This window comes from Cupressus sempervirens, chromosome 9 (assembly GCF_028749045.1).
Source record: "Cupressus sempervirens isolate cs-2001-9-10 chromosome 9, ASM2874904v1, whole genome shotgun sequence".
NCBI lineage: Eukaryota > Viridiplantae > Streptophyta > Pinopsida > Cupressales > Cupressaceae > Cupressus > Cupressus sempervirens.
Window position 1 is genome coordinate 325282035 of NC_143126.1, and position 16144 is coordinate 325298178.

A 16144-nucleotide genomic window follows, 5' to 3' on the forward strand; every position below is an offset into this window, starting at 1 on the left:
AGTTTATAGCCCCTCACATCAAGATGGAATCAGAGAACAATCTTGAGCAACATGTAAACATTTGAGGAAAAAGTTGGCATAATTGATAATTGAGTGCCTACTAATACACAATCCCGATATATATCTAGCTTCTTTTCCTCCGAGTTTCCGTTACTCTAATCATAGTGTCTGATCCAAGGAAATTAAGACGCAATTATCAACTATAACCAGCAACATAATAAACACAAGAAAAGAAATGGTATTTATTTTCAGGACTAATTTTAACTCAATGAAAATCATAAACCATTACAGCCAGAGCATTTATTTTCTATGTTTACAATGGTACATATGAATTCAGATATGCAGCTTTTTATTTACAGTCCTCCCACTGCGGCTAACAGAACTTCCCGGAACTGATGCAGCTTCTGGTGGCTGCATTGCTGATAGTTCTCTTACACGCACCAAAATAGGTACTGGTATGGGAACTGATGCATGCTTTCTACGATTTTCTGCCTGCATTCAAAATATTATATATCTAATCTTAGCTTGTGCCAAACACAATCTTCATATGTTTAATAAAAGGATAATTGTATTAATATAAAATGATTCCAAAAACACAAGTGGCAAAGCGAAACAGGAAAAAACCTTAAAAAACCACTACATTCATGGGGAGTACTGTTGTATAAAATCTAAAATAATGGTTATTTTAGCAAGTCAGAAAATAGAGCCATGACAGAAAATGTGTAACTAATCAGTAAACCTACAGATAAGCAGTTAATTTTCAAGCCGGCACATGTTGGGGAACCCACTGCCTTTATCGCGAAGCATAAATCGTGAAGCATCGAAAGTCTTGTAGTCATTTGTTCCTATCATGAACTATGATAAAGTATAGTCTTCTTTTCTTTTCTGGCATATGGGGAACACAATGACGTGAGCAAAACAGCAAAGTGTTCAGTGATCTGTTGGCAGCCGTGAAGCATAACTTCAACAAGTTGATACCATTGACTCTCTGCATTCATGCATTTTCTGTGGCCTTTTCTCTAAGTATAAATATATATGGGGGAGAGGGACAAGTAGTTGTGCTGGGTTTAATAGTCCATCACCTTCTTGTGAATATATTATCCAATCCTATCACACATTTTTACTATATATTGTAATTAAATCATCCACATAAACCAAATATTAGTTGACTGAACTCCTTGCACCTTGCAAAATGTACTTTTCCAACCTATTTGAAAAGATTCTGAGAAGGGTGTGGGAATAAACATATATTGGCATGATTAAATCTCCATAATTCACATCTACTTTCCTTTATTGGCATTAAATATTCGACTCATATCAATTAAATTTAAAGGGTATATTGTAGGCCATTAAGCTATGTTAGATGGGGACTTGTCCGATGTTCCCACATCCCCGTCCCCAAGATGCCATGGAACATTTAAAAACCAACACAGGTCAATGGTTTTCTTAAGATAGGAAAGTTACGAATCCAAGTCGGCTTTGACATTGTCAGCATGCTTTTAGCACCTGAATTTTAAAATTCTATAACTGAGCCCATGGAAATTATTTCCAAATTTCCCATACCGTGCAGTGATTTTTGGTTAATGGTTTTGTAAAATGATGCTTTGTAAAAGGATAATGCAACAAGGGGATATTGAAATTGAATTTTGAACCTCAAAGTTCATATTTCAAGTTCAAGGTTCAAGTTTGAACTTCAGGTTCATTGGTTTGAAAGTGCAGGTTCAAAGTTCACACTCAGAGGATAAAGTATGCAGATCCAGGTTCATTACTAAAATTTAGTGATTCAGAGTTCAATACAGGTCATCATTTCAAGGACCACCATTCCAGTTCAAGTTCAACGTTCAAGTTCAGCAATTCGAGCTCACAGGTTCAAAGTACAGGTCTAGAATCAGAATTCAATAGTTCAGAGTTCAAAGCTCTAATCAAGTTCAGAATTTCAAAATTAAGATTCAAAGTGATTAAGGAAGTGAAAATTGATAACAGATCTTAGATGGTGGATTATTTGAAGTTACTAATAAACTTGGTGGGTCTCCAAGTTTGACTTCCATCCATTCATCTTGCTATGGGAAATGACAAACCCAAACCACGAGCTAAGTCATGATCCTGGGTAGATTCATGCTATTTTGAAAGTAGTTAAATCAGCCCATAAGGAATATAGAACAAATCCAGTAGATTAAACAGCAAAATAGTGGGATGATTCAAATGAAATTATTTGGCACATTGCTGATCTTGTTGTTGGCCAAGGTGTCTATGCTACGACAACCCAGAGCATTCTAGTGGAGAAGGTTGTCTTGTAGAATGAAAATGCACTCCAACATTGACAACAATGGACAACACTTCAAAGAAATTAATATTGCTATGAAAAGAGTGTAGGCATGCATGTACAAACTGTTTGACATAATGTTGACCTGAGCATGGCAATAGTTGGCACATTCTTAAGGGTAGACATGGCACATATAAATTAAATGGGAATGGTAACTGTAAAGTTTCTGCAAATTTTGTTATTAAATCAGACTTTGATAATATCCTTAGAATTGCTGAAGATGATCTTAATGTTCTGAAAGTATGAGGAGTTATCACCTTTAAATGATGTTCTGAATTTGTTTTATCCCTGCAATAAATTTGTATACGTAGTATTGCTTGAAGGAGCAGACTTATGTTTATTGTGTGTCCTCAAACTACAATAACACCTACCCCTTACATCAAGACCAAAGGGCATGTCCCTTAAAGGGACATGACCCTCTCTAAGTCAGCCCATACACCACTTGTAGAAATCGGAGCCTTAAGGAGATAATAAAATGTTTAACTAACATAACAATTAGTTATAGTTCGTACAAGATATATTTAGTGCCAAGGATTGCCGCCTATCCTATTGCCAAGTCTAGTGTATATATATTGCTTTCGTATGATATAATAGGAGAAGATTAAGGTCCACTCTGCACTTCTCAGACCAGTATGAATATCCTGGTTAATGTTTAACACTCCCTCTTAACTTGATAATCATACTAAGAAATAGCATATCTAGCATCATCAATTATGATGAATAAGCATAGATTGATACTCTATATCTATTTGAATCTTCTAAGAAAATGGTATCATGTAACATATGATACTGAGTCATATAACCATCTTGTGATATAACTTATCACCTATACTAGTGATGTCAATATTGCATGCAATGCAATACATAGGATAAAATCCACAGAACGATTGAGTTCTTCATTTATCTAGGTTGTGATTCATAGGAACCGGCAATCCTATATCACAACTTGATCTTGAGTTAAGATCTACCAGAACATGGGATAAAGTCTAAAAAATAATTTCTTCCTTTATCCAAGTTGTGATTCATAGACATGGAAATGTTTATATCACAAATGATCTTGAACTCACCTAGATCTAACAGTTATACTATTCAATACATTATTTGAGAAATCGTCATTTCTAGTAATATCTTTTATAAGTATTCATTATTTCAGAGATCGTCACCTCTTAAATAATGAATACAGATGGTGGAGCCCATAACAATCAATAGCCTTACAATAAAATTATTTTATTAATAATTTAAAGAATACAAATGAATTACAATTCAACTATACCAAGTCTTTTCCTAAAGTGATCTATCTTCACTCTAGAGAGAGAGTTGGTGAGAATATCTGTTGTTTGAACTGCAATGCAAATGTATTCTAATTTTATAGTATTCTTGTCTACCATATCTCTTACATAATGGTAAGGAATTTCGATATGCTTGGACCTGTCATGAAAAACTGGATTCACCGAAAGCTTGATGGAACTATGATTATCACAATGAATAATCATAAGATTCATGGCTTGCCCAAATAATTCCACGAGTAACTTTCTAAGCCAAACTGCTACCTGATAGGCCATTGCTACTGCAATCTATTCGGCTTCTATGGAACTTTGTGCTACTAAAGACTATTTTCTACATATCCAAGATATCATTGCTCATCCTAAACTGAAACAGCATCCTGAAGTACTTTTTTTGTCTTTAACACTTCCATTCAATCTGAGTCAGTGAATCCATGTAAATCTAAATCAACTTTCTCATATTTGAGCCCAAGATTAAGAGTGCCTTGTATCTCATAATGTGTTTGACTGCAACTAGGTGAATCTCCTTTGGCTCACACATAAACTGACTTAAGGCATTAACAACATAGCAAATATCAGGTCTTGTATTTACCAAGTACATCAAGGACCCAATCATTTGTCTGTAGAGAGTAAAATCTATGGAAGGTGATCCAGCTGTTGCTTCTTTAACTTTATGTAGATTAGTCTCCATTGGAGAAGTGATGCAGGAGCATCCTGGGTTTCTTTGTAATCCTTCACATTAGTTCATTTTGCCTAGTTCCAATTGGGCCGACTTTGCTCACATTTAATTTTGGTATAGTTAATTATATTTGATGAGGGCCGACTTGTGGTTTCTCTATGTTCTAGAATTATCCGTAAGCCATTTTGGCAAGTATAAGTAGGGTGTTTAGGTTTAGGGTTAGGGCAGATTTTTGGGGAGAGTTCAAAAAAAGAGATGTGGATTTAAAAAGCTGATTTGGAGATCTGAAAATTGTACATTTGTTGGCCGTAACCCAAAAGGCCTTACAGTTGGGCATGTATGCTGAATATTTGACGAATCAATAAATATATCCTTGTTCTCTCTCTCCTTGGTGTTGTTCCTCATGTTTGCTTCCGTTGTGTTAACTCTTGCAGGTGGTTTAGATAGTTGGGTGTGCCTTTGGCCCTAGTTATTCATCCCTTGCCTGCATCAAGAAGACAGACTTGCGATTCCATATTCCAAATCTCTTCAAAATATCTAATGTATACTTCCCTTGATTAAGTATAATGCTGCCAGAATTCTGTCATACTTCCAGTCCTAGAAGTAATGAAGGAGTCTCAAGTCTTTCATCTCGAATTCTCTAATTAGATCTTTCTTGCTTTGATCTATGAGATAATCATTACTTGTTATTAGTAAATCATCGACATACAGTATTAGAATTACCATATCATTTTTATCCCTCTTATAATATAGATTTGGATCGGCTTCATTTTTAGAGAATCCTAAGCCAATGAGATACTTATCAATTCTTTCATACCAAGCCCTTGGAGCCTATTTAAGCCTATGTTACCCAGTCACGCATTTCCACCCCTAAACCTGAAGTTTCGGAAACGGGGACGGTTTCGGGGACAGGGGACGGCAAGGGACATTTCCTAGACGTCCCCACTTGGAGAAGAAAACAGGAAACGCGTCCTCGAAACTTCGGAAACGGTCAACGAGTTTCCAAACTGCGTTGACCATTTCGGGGACTGTTTTTCCATTTCTTAACGTCCCGGGGACTGCATAAAAGGTTTCCTATTAAAATTTATTAAACTCAAAAAAACCATTAAAAAAATGATTTTCCAATCATCTGCAGGCCCGGACATGTAGAAGTCAATTTTTTTATAAAATATATCATAAAATGAATGATTAGGGACAACTATAATACCATCTTTATTTTCATTTTGAAGCTCAGGATGATAGTGATAGTGACTTTGATATGGATGATTAGGGGCAGCTGCCTTAGTATCTTTTGTTTTCATTTTGACTTTGATATTTCAGACTTGGAGTGTTCTGTCTTGACATTATAATATTATATGATCATTGATACACTATAGTTGATACTTCAAAAGTTTAAAACTTTAAAGTTTGAGTCTTTATCTATTCAATGTTTCCATTTTATTGAGAGTTGATGTTTTTCATTCTCTTATTTGACTCATTTCATTATGTGCTAATGGTATCTTAAGTACTTAAATGATGATTGAAAATGATGCTATTTAGAATTTTCTACGATGATTCGATTAGATGTTGATTGCTATGCTCTATGATCATTGATGAATCATTATTTGATGAATGAAATTGATAATTTTAAACTATGTTGCTATGATGAATATAGAATTGATGAATATATTTGAAAATTCAAATATATATATATATATAGCCGTCCCCTACCGTCCCCTGTTTTGGCAAAAAAAAAAACCATCTCGGAAACCCGTTTCCCCGTCCCCTCGTCCCAGAAACTTGGGGTAACATAGGTTTAAGCCCATAGAGAGCTTTCTTGAGTTTGCAAACAAAAATGTTAGGATCATGAGTTTCGAATCCTTCAAGTTGCTCCAAATATACTTCTATAATTTTGCCATTCAGGAATGTTGTTTTTAGATCCATCTGATGTACTTTCCATCCCTTCGATGCTGCAATGGCTAGGACTGCTCTTACAGAGGTGTATCTGGCAACAGGAGCAAAAGTTTCTTCATAATCAATCCCCTCTTTCCGAGAGAATCCCTTGACTACAAATCTGGCTTTATATTTTTCAATGCTACCGTCTGCAGCATGCTTTATTTTAAAAATCCACTTGGAAGAAACAACAGATTTTCTTTCAGGTCTTGGAACAATTTCCCAAACATCATTTTTCATAATAGATTGATACTCTTCTGTCATAGTGTCTTTCTAAGCTATATGTTTAATAGCCTCTAGAACATTGGTTGGTTCTGATTTAGACAAATCATTCATGTTTGTTGTGTAACTAGAAAATCTTTTGGGTCTTTTGCTTTCTCTGATTGTTCCAGATGGTGCAGCAAAGTCTTGTACTTCCTCTACTGTCTTAATGGCCCAAAGTGGTCTTTTCTTTGAATTTTGAGTTTCTTCAAGATTAAGATTTTGAATTTCATCTTCAATTTCTTCAATGTTCTCCCTCTAAGACTCAATTTCAGTATTTCTTTTAGAACTAGATAAAGTAGAGGGTTCTTCAAGACTCGGGGCATTTTTGAATGCTAAGTCTTCTTCAAAAATTATGTCCCTACCAAGTTCAATATTTTTCTATCAAGGTATGAAAATCCTATATGCTTTAGATGTTTCACTATACCCTACAAAAATACTTTTCCTCCTAGAGGGTTCTAACTTAGTTCTCTTTTCTTTTGGAACATGGATATATACAGGGCACCAAGAAATCCTAAGATGACTTATATTGGGTTTAACTTTAATAAAGACTTCTTCAGGAGTTTTATCTCTAAGGTAGGAGTGAGGGCTTCTGTTTTGAATATAGACAGTAGTGCAAGAAGCCTTTGCCCAAAAATAATATTCTAGATTTTGATCAAATATCATAGCTCTAGCAACTTCTATAATTGTTATGTTCTTCCTTTCTGCTACCCCGTTTTGTTGTGGGTTATAAGGAATGGTATACTCCCTCTTAATTCATGTTTCTTTACAAAACCTTTTAAACAAATCTCAGGTGCATTCCCCTCCATTATCAGTTTCAAGAGTTTTACTTTTATGTCCTGATAAGTTTTCAGTTAAGGTTTTAAATTCTTTAAATCTCTTTAGGATTTCTTCTAATTCTTTGCATTTTAAAAAGTAAATTCAAGTTTTCCTAGAGAAGTCATCTATGAATAGAATATAGTACCAGAATCCTCCAAGAGAAGGAACAGACATAGGTCCACATAAATCTTAGTGGATTAATTCCAAGACATTGTTAGTTTTTCTAGTGCTGTCGTGAAATGGACTTTTGGTGTTCTTACCCAGAGTGCATCCTTTGCGTATGCTTGAGTGATCTTTATTCAATTTAGGCAAACCAGTAACCACCTTCTCCATAGTTGATATAGTTTTGAAATTTAGATGTCCTAACCTTCTGTGCCATATTTCATTTATATCCAAAACTTCATGAATTAAGGCTTGAATAGGTCAACTGGGTTCTGAGTTTAATTCATACAAATACCCTTTACTCTAACCAATCAATTTTGCTTTCTTAATTGAGGAGTGTTTAGCCCATGTTATGACTTTACCGTCCATGGATGCAACATTATGTCCATCTTCAAGTGACGTAACCGAGATTAGATTCTTTTTTATTTCTAGTACATAGAGTACTCCTTTAAGTAGAGAACTACCTGGCTTTAGTTTCAAGGTGCAATTTCCAATTCCTTTGACGAAATGTGCTGAATTATCACTGATGGTGACTTCACCATTAACTTTTTCTGACATAGAGTCTAGTTCTTTTTTATATTTTGCAATATGTTGAGAAGATCCACTATCAATCACCCATGCTTTATTTGAGACTTCATTTGATAGTGCCTAATACAGTACACGATTCTCAAGATCATAGTTATCTTCTTCCTTGGTGATGTTTGTACAGTTCACTTGTGTTTTAGAATTCTCAGGGCTATTTGATCTACAGTGTCCAAATTTTTCCCATCTGAAACATTTTATTTTCGAAAGATCTTTCTTAGGTTTGTCATTCTTTTGATTTCCCCTTTTCTTCTTGAAATGCTTCTTTTTACCTTTATAGGAATTTGTATTAAGAACATGAAGTTCTTCATCTTCTATTTTTATTTTTCCTCCTTTCTTAAGTTTTCTAGATTCTTCCTAAAGGCAATCTCCTTTAAGTCTATTGAAGTCAAGAAGTTTGTCTCTGGCACTTCCTCCTTGTGCGAGTGTTTCCCATGAATCAGGTAATCTATCTATAGCCATTAGTGTTAGTTTCGTGTCCTAATGATGGTTCTTATACTTGCAAGTTCATCTCTTAGACTGGCAACCCTTAGGAAGAAAGAATTCATCGATTCTCCTTTCTTTATTTGTATGTGATTTTGTTGTCTTTTTAATGTGAGAACTCTAGTTGCATTGTTGACCTCATATGCATTTAGTAATGCATTCATCATATCAAATGTTGTCTGATGTTTTGTTAGCATAGGTACAATATCATTTTTCATTCCATCTAATATGATCTAAATGGCTTTTCTATTTCCTTTACTCCAGATAATTTTATAAAGTTCAACATTAGGTTGTTTGGATGCTAAATCAACAAATTGTTTTACATCATTTTCTTCAAGAATCATCATGATTCTAAATTTCCAGGCATCAAAGTGTTCTTTCTCATCAAACTTGTCCTTGGGTCTAATTGTGTATGCCATTGAAGGTAGGAGAATGATGTTAGATATATATCAAATTTGACTAATTAATTTGTAGACCCTAGGTTCGACTACCAGATCTCTAATACCATGTGAAGTTTCTGCAAATTTTGTTATTAAATCAGACTTTGATAATATCCTTAGAATTGCTAAAGATGATCTTCTTAATGCTCTGAAAGTAGGAGTTATAATCTTTAAATGCTAACATACCCTTATATATTTCATCATCAATCAAGATCATGAATCAACTTACATGTTTAAAGTTTATGCCTATGGTTTTGTTGTTTAAATGATTAACTAAGATTAAATCATATGATTTATGATACTCTATGCTTCTACGCTTCATAAATATATATATATATATATATATTCTTTTATTTACATGTTTTTGTATGAACGAACACAAAACCCTTTCCAAAATTTTGCTGTACCGGTGAACCGGTTCTTCGATTTTGTATTTTGAATCGAACTCAAACCGGTAACAAAGTTGAATATTTTTATAAGGGAGTTGAGCCTTCGTATTAAAACTCAGAGAACACTTACACATAGCCATTGTCAATGACTCAATTGTTAGTCACAAGTTGCACCTTGTTATTGTTGAAGTGTAGCTTCAGTAGAAGTGAAGTACACAGTATATTAAGTATATGTACTCATTATTCTACATATGCATTTGTTTTATATGTCTTATATTCTTGATAAGAGTTCTGTGTGTGTGTGTGTTTATATGTATGTATGTATGTATGTATGTATGTACACACACACACACATATATATTCCTTAACTAATCGGGCTCTTATCATAAGATGAATCGATCTTAATATGGTGATTATGAATAATGGTTCACCATATGGTAATCAGGTTTAATTGCCAAAGGTCATGTCCACATAGGGACATGACTCTACGTGGCCATTGGCCACGTAGAGTCACATCTCTACAGGGACATGATTTATCTTGTATTTAAGAAGGAGATCACTGATGAAGAACTCAGTCTTGCAGCGATCTCTTCTACCTGCAGTCGAAGACATCAATCGATCAGAAGTTGTCCATTCTTCATACTACTGTTTTGTTAGAGAGATTTGCAAGGCATATACAATCAGACTTATTACTGCAGACATTAGTCTGATAAGTTGAAACAATTCTGAGACAACATAATTCTAGTCTGTCATAAAAATTCTTATCTCTATCAGAGATCTTGTTTCGTTTACAGTTATTCGGGCATTCTTGAGTCAGTTTGTAATCATTTATAAAAGGAACAAATCTGTTTGCTAATAGACATTAACTAATGGTTCTAAGCCGACATAAGTTAAACCAATGTTTCATGCACCCACCGAAGTGTTGGAGTTGCAGGCCTATTTTGTGTCTCAAACAAGAGATTTTCTGATTTCACCATAAATGTTGTTATTTAAAGTTATATAAAACATAAAAGTACATATAATATATTGATATATATTAAATATCTCACATATATTTATATATTTAAAAATTTGTAAATTGTCATTCCCATTTTTGGCACTGTAGGGAACATCCCAAAAAGGCATCCCTTGCAGTCTCTAAAAACGTCATGAAACATAGCAATTAAGTAGATGGGAGGATCTTTTATCAAGCTAATTTGGAGTTTGGCAGCTTTTGGGCTTTCCACCTACTTACATGGTGTAAGGAAACTTGTATTTGTTAATTGATATCATTCCCATATACTGTCGTAATATTTTTGCAAGGAACTGATATGCTAATGCATTATTGTTGGGCATTTAGAAAAATAAGTCACTATTGTAAACTAGAGACCTTATGCTAGATGATTTATCTCATATAATTTGTGGAAATCAATGATTTGCTAGAACATGCGAGATGAGTATTGATTGTGTAGCTAATGAGTTGTGTTAGGGGTTGTAATGTCCCCTTTCTGAAATAGGATTTAATAATAATTAATAATATTAAAAGTGTAGCGGAAAAATGGAGACTATGTTCCGTTGAGAGTCAATTTCACAACATACATTTAGATATCTCCAACTAGCTAACAAACTGATGATATTTAATTATAGATAAAGACAATGAAGGTTCTAGTTACAGAAATGGAAAGACTAGAGGACAAAGAGTCTTTGGTCCAAAACTGAGTATCTCGGTTGAGGACACTAGCATAGTGCACAGACTACTGTGGCACATTGTAGTCTGGTACAGACCTAAACAAAAAATGGCAAAACCCCAACTTTGTTCTTCATTAAACCTGAAAAACCTAAGATCGGAAATATGGTAGAAAATAAAAAATAAAAGAAATAAACATAGATAATACAAGAAAATCTGTGTGTTTGAACACCTCCAATAAATCTGCAAACACACCACTCACAAGAGAGGAAAAATGTTTGGGGCTGTTTGGAGGCCTGCCTTAGTCAAGTTTATGTTTTGCCATTTCCACCTCCACAGTAGCCAGATAAATAGATAAATGAAAACGTAATACAAACCCACCCCACTTAATGCATAAAAACCCCTATTACATAAGACAATTTATCGATAAGGATGTGATAAATCCCAGGATGCTCAAAGATACGAGATAGAAAAATATTACCAAACATGATTGAAAAAGCCAAAAGCGCTATGGATATAATGGTAAGATATTGTTGTAGTGAGTGAGAAAGCAAGAGAGTGCAAGATATTGTCAGCAAGAGAACATTCACAAGTGTGAGAGAGATTTTCCAAGAGAACAAAAGAAAATTTAGTCAAAATCTAGGGAGTTTGAATGGAGCAAGAAGATAGATTTAAAAGAGAGAAAAGGTGGGGAAAAGAGGGTTCCAAGCTAGTCTACAAGATCCCAAGTTATTTCCACTAACTTGGATGGGTGACCAGTGGCGAAACACTTTGTACTGACATTTTAATGATAAGATGCCATAGGTTGAATGCGCAGCACGCTAATGTCCAAACAAATTACGCTAATTTAAAAAAAAAAGAACTAAATTAAAAGTTAATTAAGTTCATGAAATTAATAGATGTGACTTCCTCAAACATGGGATATAAAAAGGTAGAGATAATATTATTGGGAAGGGAACAAGGAGAGAAGAAGAAAGGAGAGAGCATAGTTATTAAAGAGTAATTAGAAGATTGCAATGGAAGAATTGATGAAGGGTTGTGACTCTCTTGAAAGGTTGTGACTCTCCCATCATGAAGATATAAGTAGGACAGAAAGTCATTCGTTGAAGGCATGGAAGAAGGGATAATCATAAGAGAGGTAATCATAGCAAATTCTATTCTAAGATATAAGACAGTTCTGATCTGCATAAAGGGTGCATAGGAATTGAGTAAGGATTAATGGAAGAAGGAAGTAACTTTCAAAGTGGCAACAAAGATGGAAGGTTGTGACCCTTTTGAAGGGCGGTAACTATGAAAGGGTGTGACCATTGAACAGGGCAAACCTGATGAAGAGGTGTGACCTTTCCTCACAAAAGATAAAAAGGAGGAAGAATTGTCAATATAGAATGAAATTAGAAACTTGTCTCTTCTTCAAAATAATGATAAATATTCAGGAAGAGAGAATAAGACATTCAATCAATCAAAATAAGAGATAGATATCTGCATATGAGCACAGATCAAACTGCTATAAGGAAAACAACAGACTTATGTATTGATATCATACATAATGATTTGGCTAACTATTATTGGTCTCTCATTTGTTATTTAGTAGAATAATACACATTGCTACTTGTGTGTATATATATGTATATATTCCATAAACAAGAGATATAAGTATGCTCTAACCATTTCTTAATCACTTGATATAGCCCGTTAAGAGGATAGGTTGGCGTTGTGTAGGGAGAGGCAGAGTAAATCCTCACAAGATAGGTGAATCCCATGATGGGTAAAGATATGGGTTTCCAATGCCTTCATGGAAAAGTCCCGAGATGGCTATGAACATGCATTCTCCATACCTTGAGAGAGCCTTCTTGTAGATTAGTGTCCAAGTGCCCTATAACAAGTAAATTCTCATTATCCTGAAGGTTGATGTTTAGGAAAGAAGTAAGGAATCGAGGATCAAGTATGTTAACTGCCAGATGTATCATGAATCATTCATTGTTTCTTAATTCAATTCGATGTAAACGCATAGTGATGTATGTTGGTCATTGGGACTAACTATATTTCTTGACTGAATGGTTGCAAGAGATGATTGTCCCCTAAAGAGGGAAGGAAAGTATCATCAAGTATTGGATGCAAACATGATCATGAGCTTTGAGTGAGTCTCTAAACTAATAAGTATTGATTAGGTCGAGGTTGATATTCAAACCTAGAAAGTACAGTTTGAGCTAGGTTCCTAATGGTCCAACTTTGTCAACTAGTGGAGTTGATAGTATTCTTTTGTTAGGATCTTATGTCTTGGAACCAGACCAATATTTCACCTATTTCCTTTTTAGAATTTAAAGTGATAATCTTTCAGTTATATCGTTTAATGATTTTAAAAATATATTATTACTCTTCATATATATGAGTGTACAATACGTAGTACGTATATACACAGTGGTATAAATACATATATAGGTGTGGACCATGGTAATACAACACACAACTATATATATATAATCAAAATTTTGTTCCATTTAGTATTCATTGAAGTTCATTTAAGTGATCTTTTTATAAGCCATGTGGACAGTGAATCCAAGGCTAAAGCAATGCTATTGTGTGCAACTTATGCAGGTTATTTATATTAAGCCACATGTGAATTTCAACTCCTTGAGCTTTCAACTTCAAATGTAATTAGCCATGTAAGGTAATAGGTGGCATTTGGAACCAATGGAAAACCATGCTTGAGTTTGTTATTAAATTGGCAAATTGGTCATTATTGCTGAACAATAGAAGATTTGTATCAAGGGGCAAACTGCCTTCGAAATGAAAGGAAATGCAACAAAAACTAAACGAAATGTGAATTAGAAACATTTGATGGAATTGGGACATGAACATTGAACATGAATAGTCAAACAAATAGTCAACATCGGGATGTCCCCCATCCTCGGCAAAGGTGGTGAAATCTGGTGGTGCCGCTGAGGACGGGGGACGGAGTTCCCAAGTCCCCAGTCCGTCCAAGTCTCCGAGACGTGGGGCAAAGGGGGGGGGGGGCACATCTCCGTGTTACACTGGTTTTCATAAGGTCAATTCGTTAAAAAGAAAGAGATATGCACACATAAAAGGATTGGATTCTGCTTTGGAAAGAGGATATGAATTATAATTTCAGACCCTGCATATTCCATAGAGCTGTGAGTAGTGTTCTTTAACATTTTAATCCCAGCCTCTGTGTACTTTACAAGCATGTGCTCTTCCAATTAGTTTTACTCACTTCACTTTATATCAAGCTAGTTCTAGCATGGAATTGTGTCGGTAGATAATGGTTCTTAGAACGTAAAGAAATTTATAGATGTATAGCTTTTTATCTTTCGAAGAGTTAATAACATGGTATTACTGTGAGAGTATCCTTTGAGAGATTGTTTCTCACCAAATACATCGGGATTAAACAAAAAAGTTTTCTAAGTTTGTAAAATATTACCAGAAATTATTCCTTTATCTATGTGCAAAAAATATAAGAACTTTTTATGAAAACTTCAAGTACATGGAGGGACAAGCTCAGGTAATTCTGTTAAATCTACTTATTTCAAGCATTTTTTGGACTCTATCTGAGTCAAATTGAGATCATACTGCAACTTACTTCTATGCAATGTAACTTCTATTTGCCAAAAAAGAAGCTAAAAAGAATATATCGGAATTTGTTATTCTCAAACAATATTGAATTCAATACCAAGACAAACAATATTGAATTCAGTACCAAGAACCAAATCCATTCTATAAGAAGAGTAAAACCTTGTATATATTTCTAAGCCAGGTAACAAAAATTACAGTGACTCAACTCCGGTGTGTAGGGTTATGTGACAGGTTTAAAATGAGAATATGGCATGTATTTATGAAGTTCAGATATAGTATGTTCATATGAGATTAGGTACTAGAAATGTCTGCATAATCCGATACACACCAATGTTGATTTCGACCAAGAGAATGTTTCCTGGCTAGCAAGCCTAACTTCAAGTTAACTCAATGAAAAAGCTGTAACAGCAACCTGATTCATTAAACAACCCAGAAGCGTTTGCTTAATAATGTTGATTACTAATGACAAGCGTGTCAAATGTAAATGTGAATATAATTAGGAACTCTGCTGCTTTTATGTACATCAAGACCAGAAAGATTAGGACTAGCTAGGTCATGAATCTTGTATGATGATGAACTAGATAAACTGAATTCATACGAGATGTGTAACCCAAGTTGGATAGCATGTTGAACTTGACTGCATGTCTTAAATGTTCTTACAAATCAGAAACCTCGGCCAAGGCACATTATTCTAGTGTGTCAGTTCAATTGCCTTAGATGCATTACCTAGTCAAAGATCATACTAGATAGGGTTAGCTTTAGCGTATGACCAACTAGATTTGTGAATTATCCACTAGTCTCAGACAACTTATATCATTAACATGTTTATATCCCTACAAAGGGATGGGCTACTTTGAGTAGGAAGCTGTACAAGATGGATCAGTAGATCTGTGGTTGGGTGGTAAAAACACCCTAGTGATACTTTTCCTCTTTAGATTTCACTAGTTCTGGAGACACTGAGCTTGCTAGATTAAGGTAAGAGGTCTGTTCAAATTTGTTTAATCTCTATAGCACATTTCTTGTGTTATCTCTGTATCCAGAATTATAATAGTAGTCTTTAATATTTGTAAGCCTTCATTTCCAAAAGAAAAAATGTATTGCAAGTGTTCTGACCATACGTTCTCTGTTTATGGTTTTCTGCAACCCCATATCTGGTTTCACATAAATCTGAGCCATTCATTAGTAGATAATCTGCCAATGTAGCCTGATCTAGATCAATTTCATCTTGACCAAAATCTGAAACGCTGCAAGTTAACTTTTTCCAATATGGAATCATCCTCAAGCAAAAGAGGTAGTGACTTTTCATTTTTGGTCACTCCCATTTGTGCAACTTGGTCTGAACTACCTTTATTTCAGATGTCTCTATAATAGTGTCTTCCTTAGAAACTAAAGGATTACTACCTGTGGTTTGGATATAAGGATCCACTTCCACACTGTCATGAAGACTACCTCTAGTGTGAACAAAAGAAAGTGCTTCTCCCACTAGTTCATAGCTGCCCAAAGCCTTAGGGTCATTATTTACATGTTCTTCCTC

At 34.7% G+C, this 16144-nt stretch overlaps 1 protein-coding gene across 7 annotated transcripts in view; it reads right to left on the reverse strand.

The window, feature by feature from the left end:
* Nucleotides 1–215: 215 nt before the first annotated feature.
* LOC149538676 (uncharacterized) overlaps nt 216–16144 on the reverse strand; it is a 198091-nt gene continuing 182162 nt past the window's right edge. For all 7 annotated transcript variants that reach the window (XM_089800012.1, XM_089800009.1, XM_089800007.1 and 4 more), the window contains one exon: nt 216–492. In XM_089800012.1, the coding sequence (XP_089656138.1) occupies nt 334–492 (159 nt within the window). In that variant the 3' untranslated portion in view covers nt 216–333. The remainder of the gene's footprint in view (nt 493–16144) is intronic.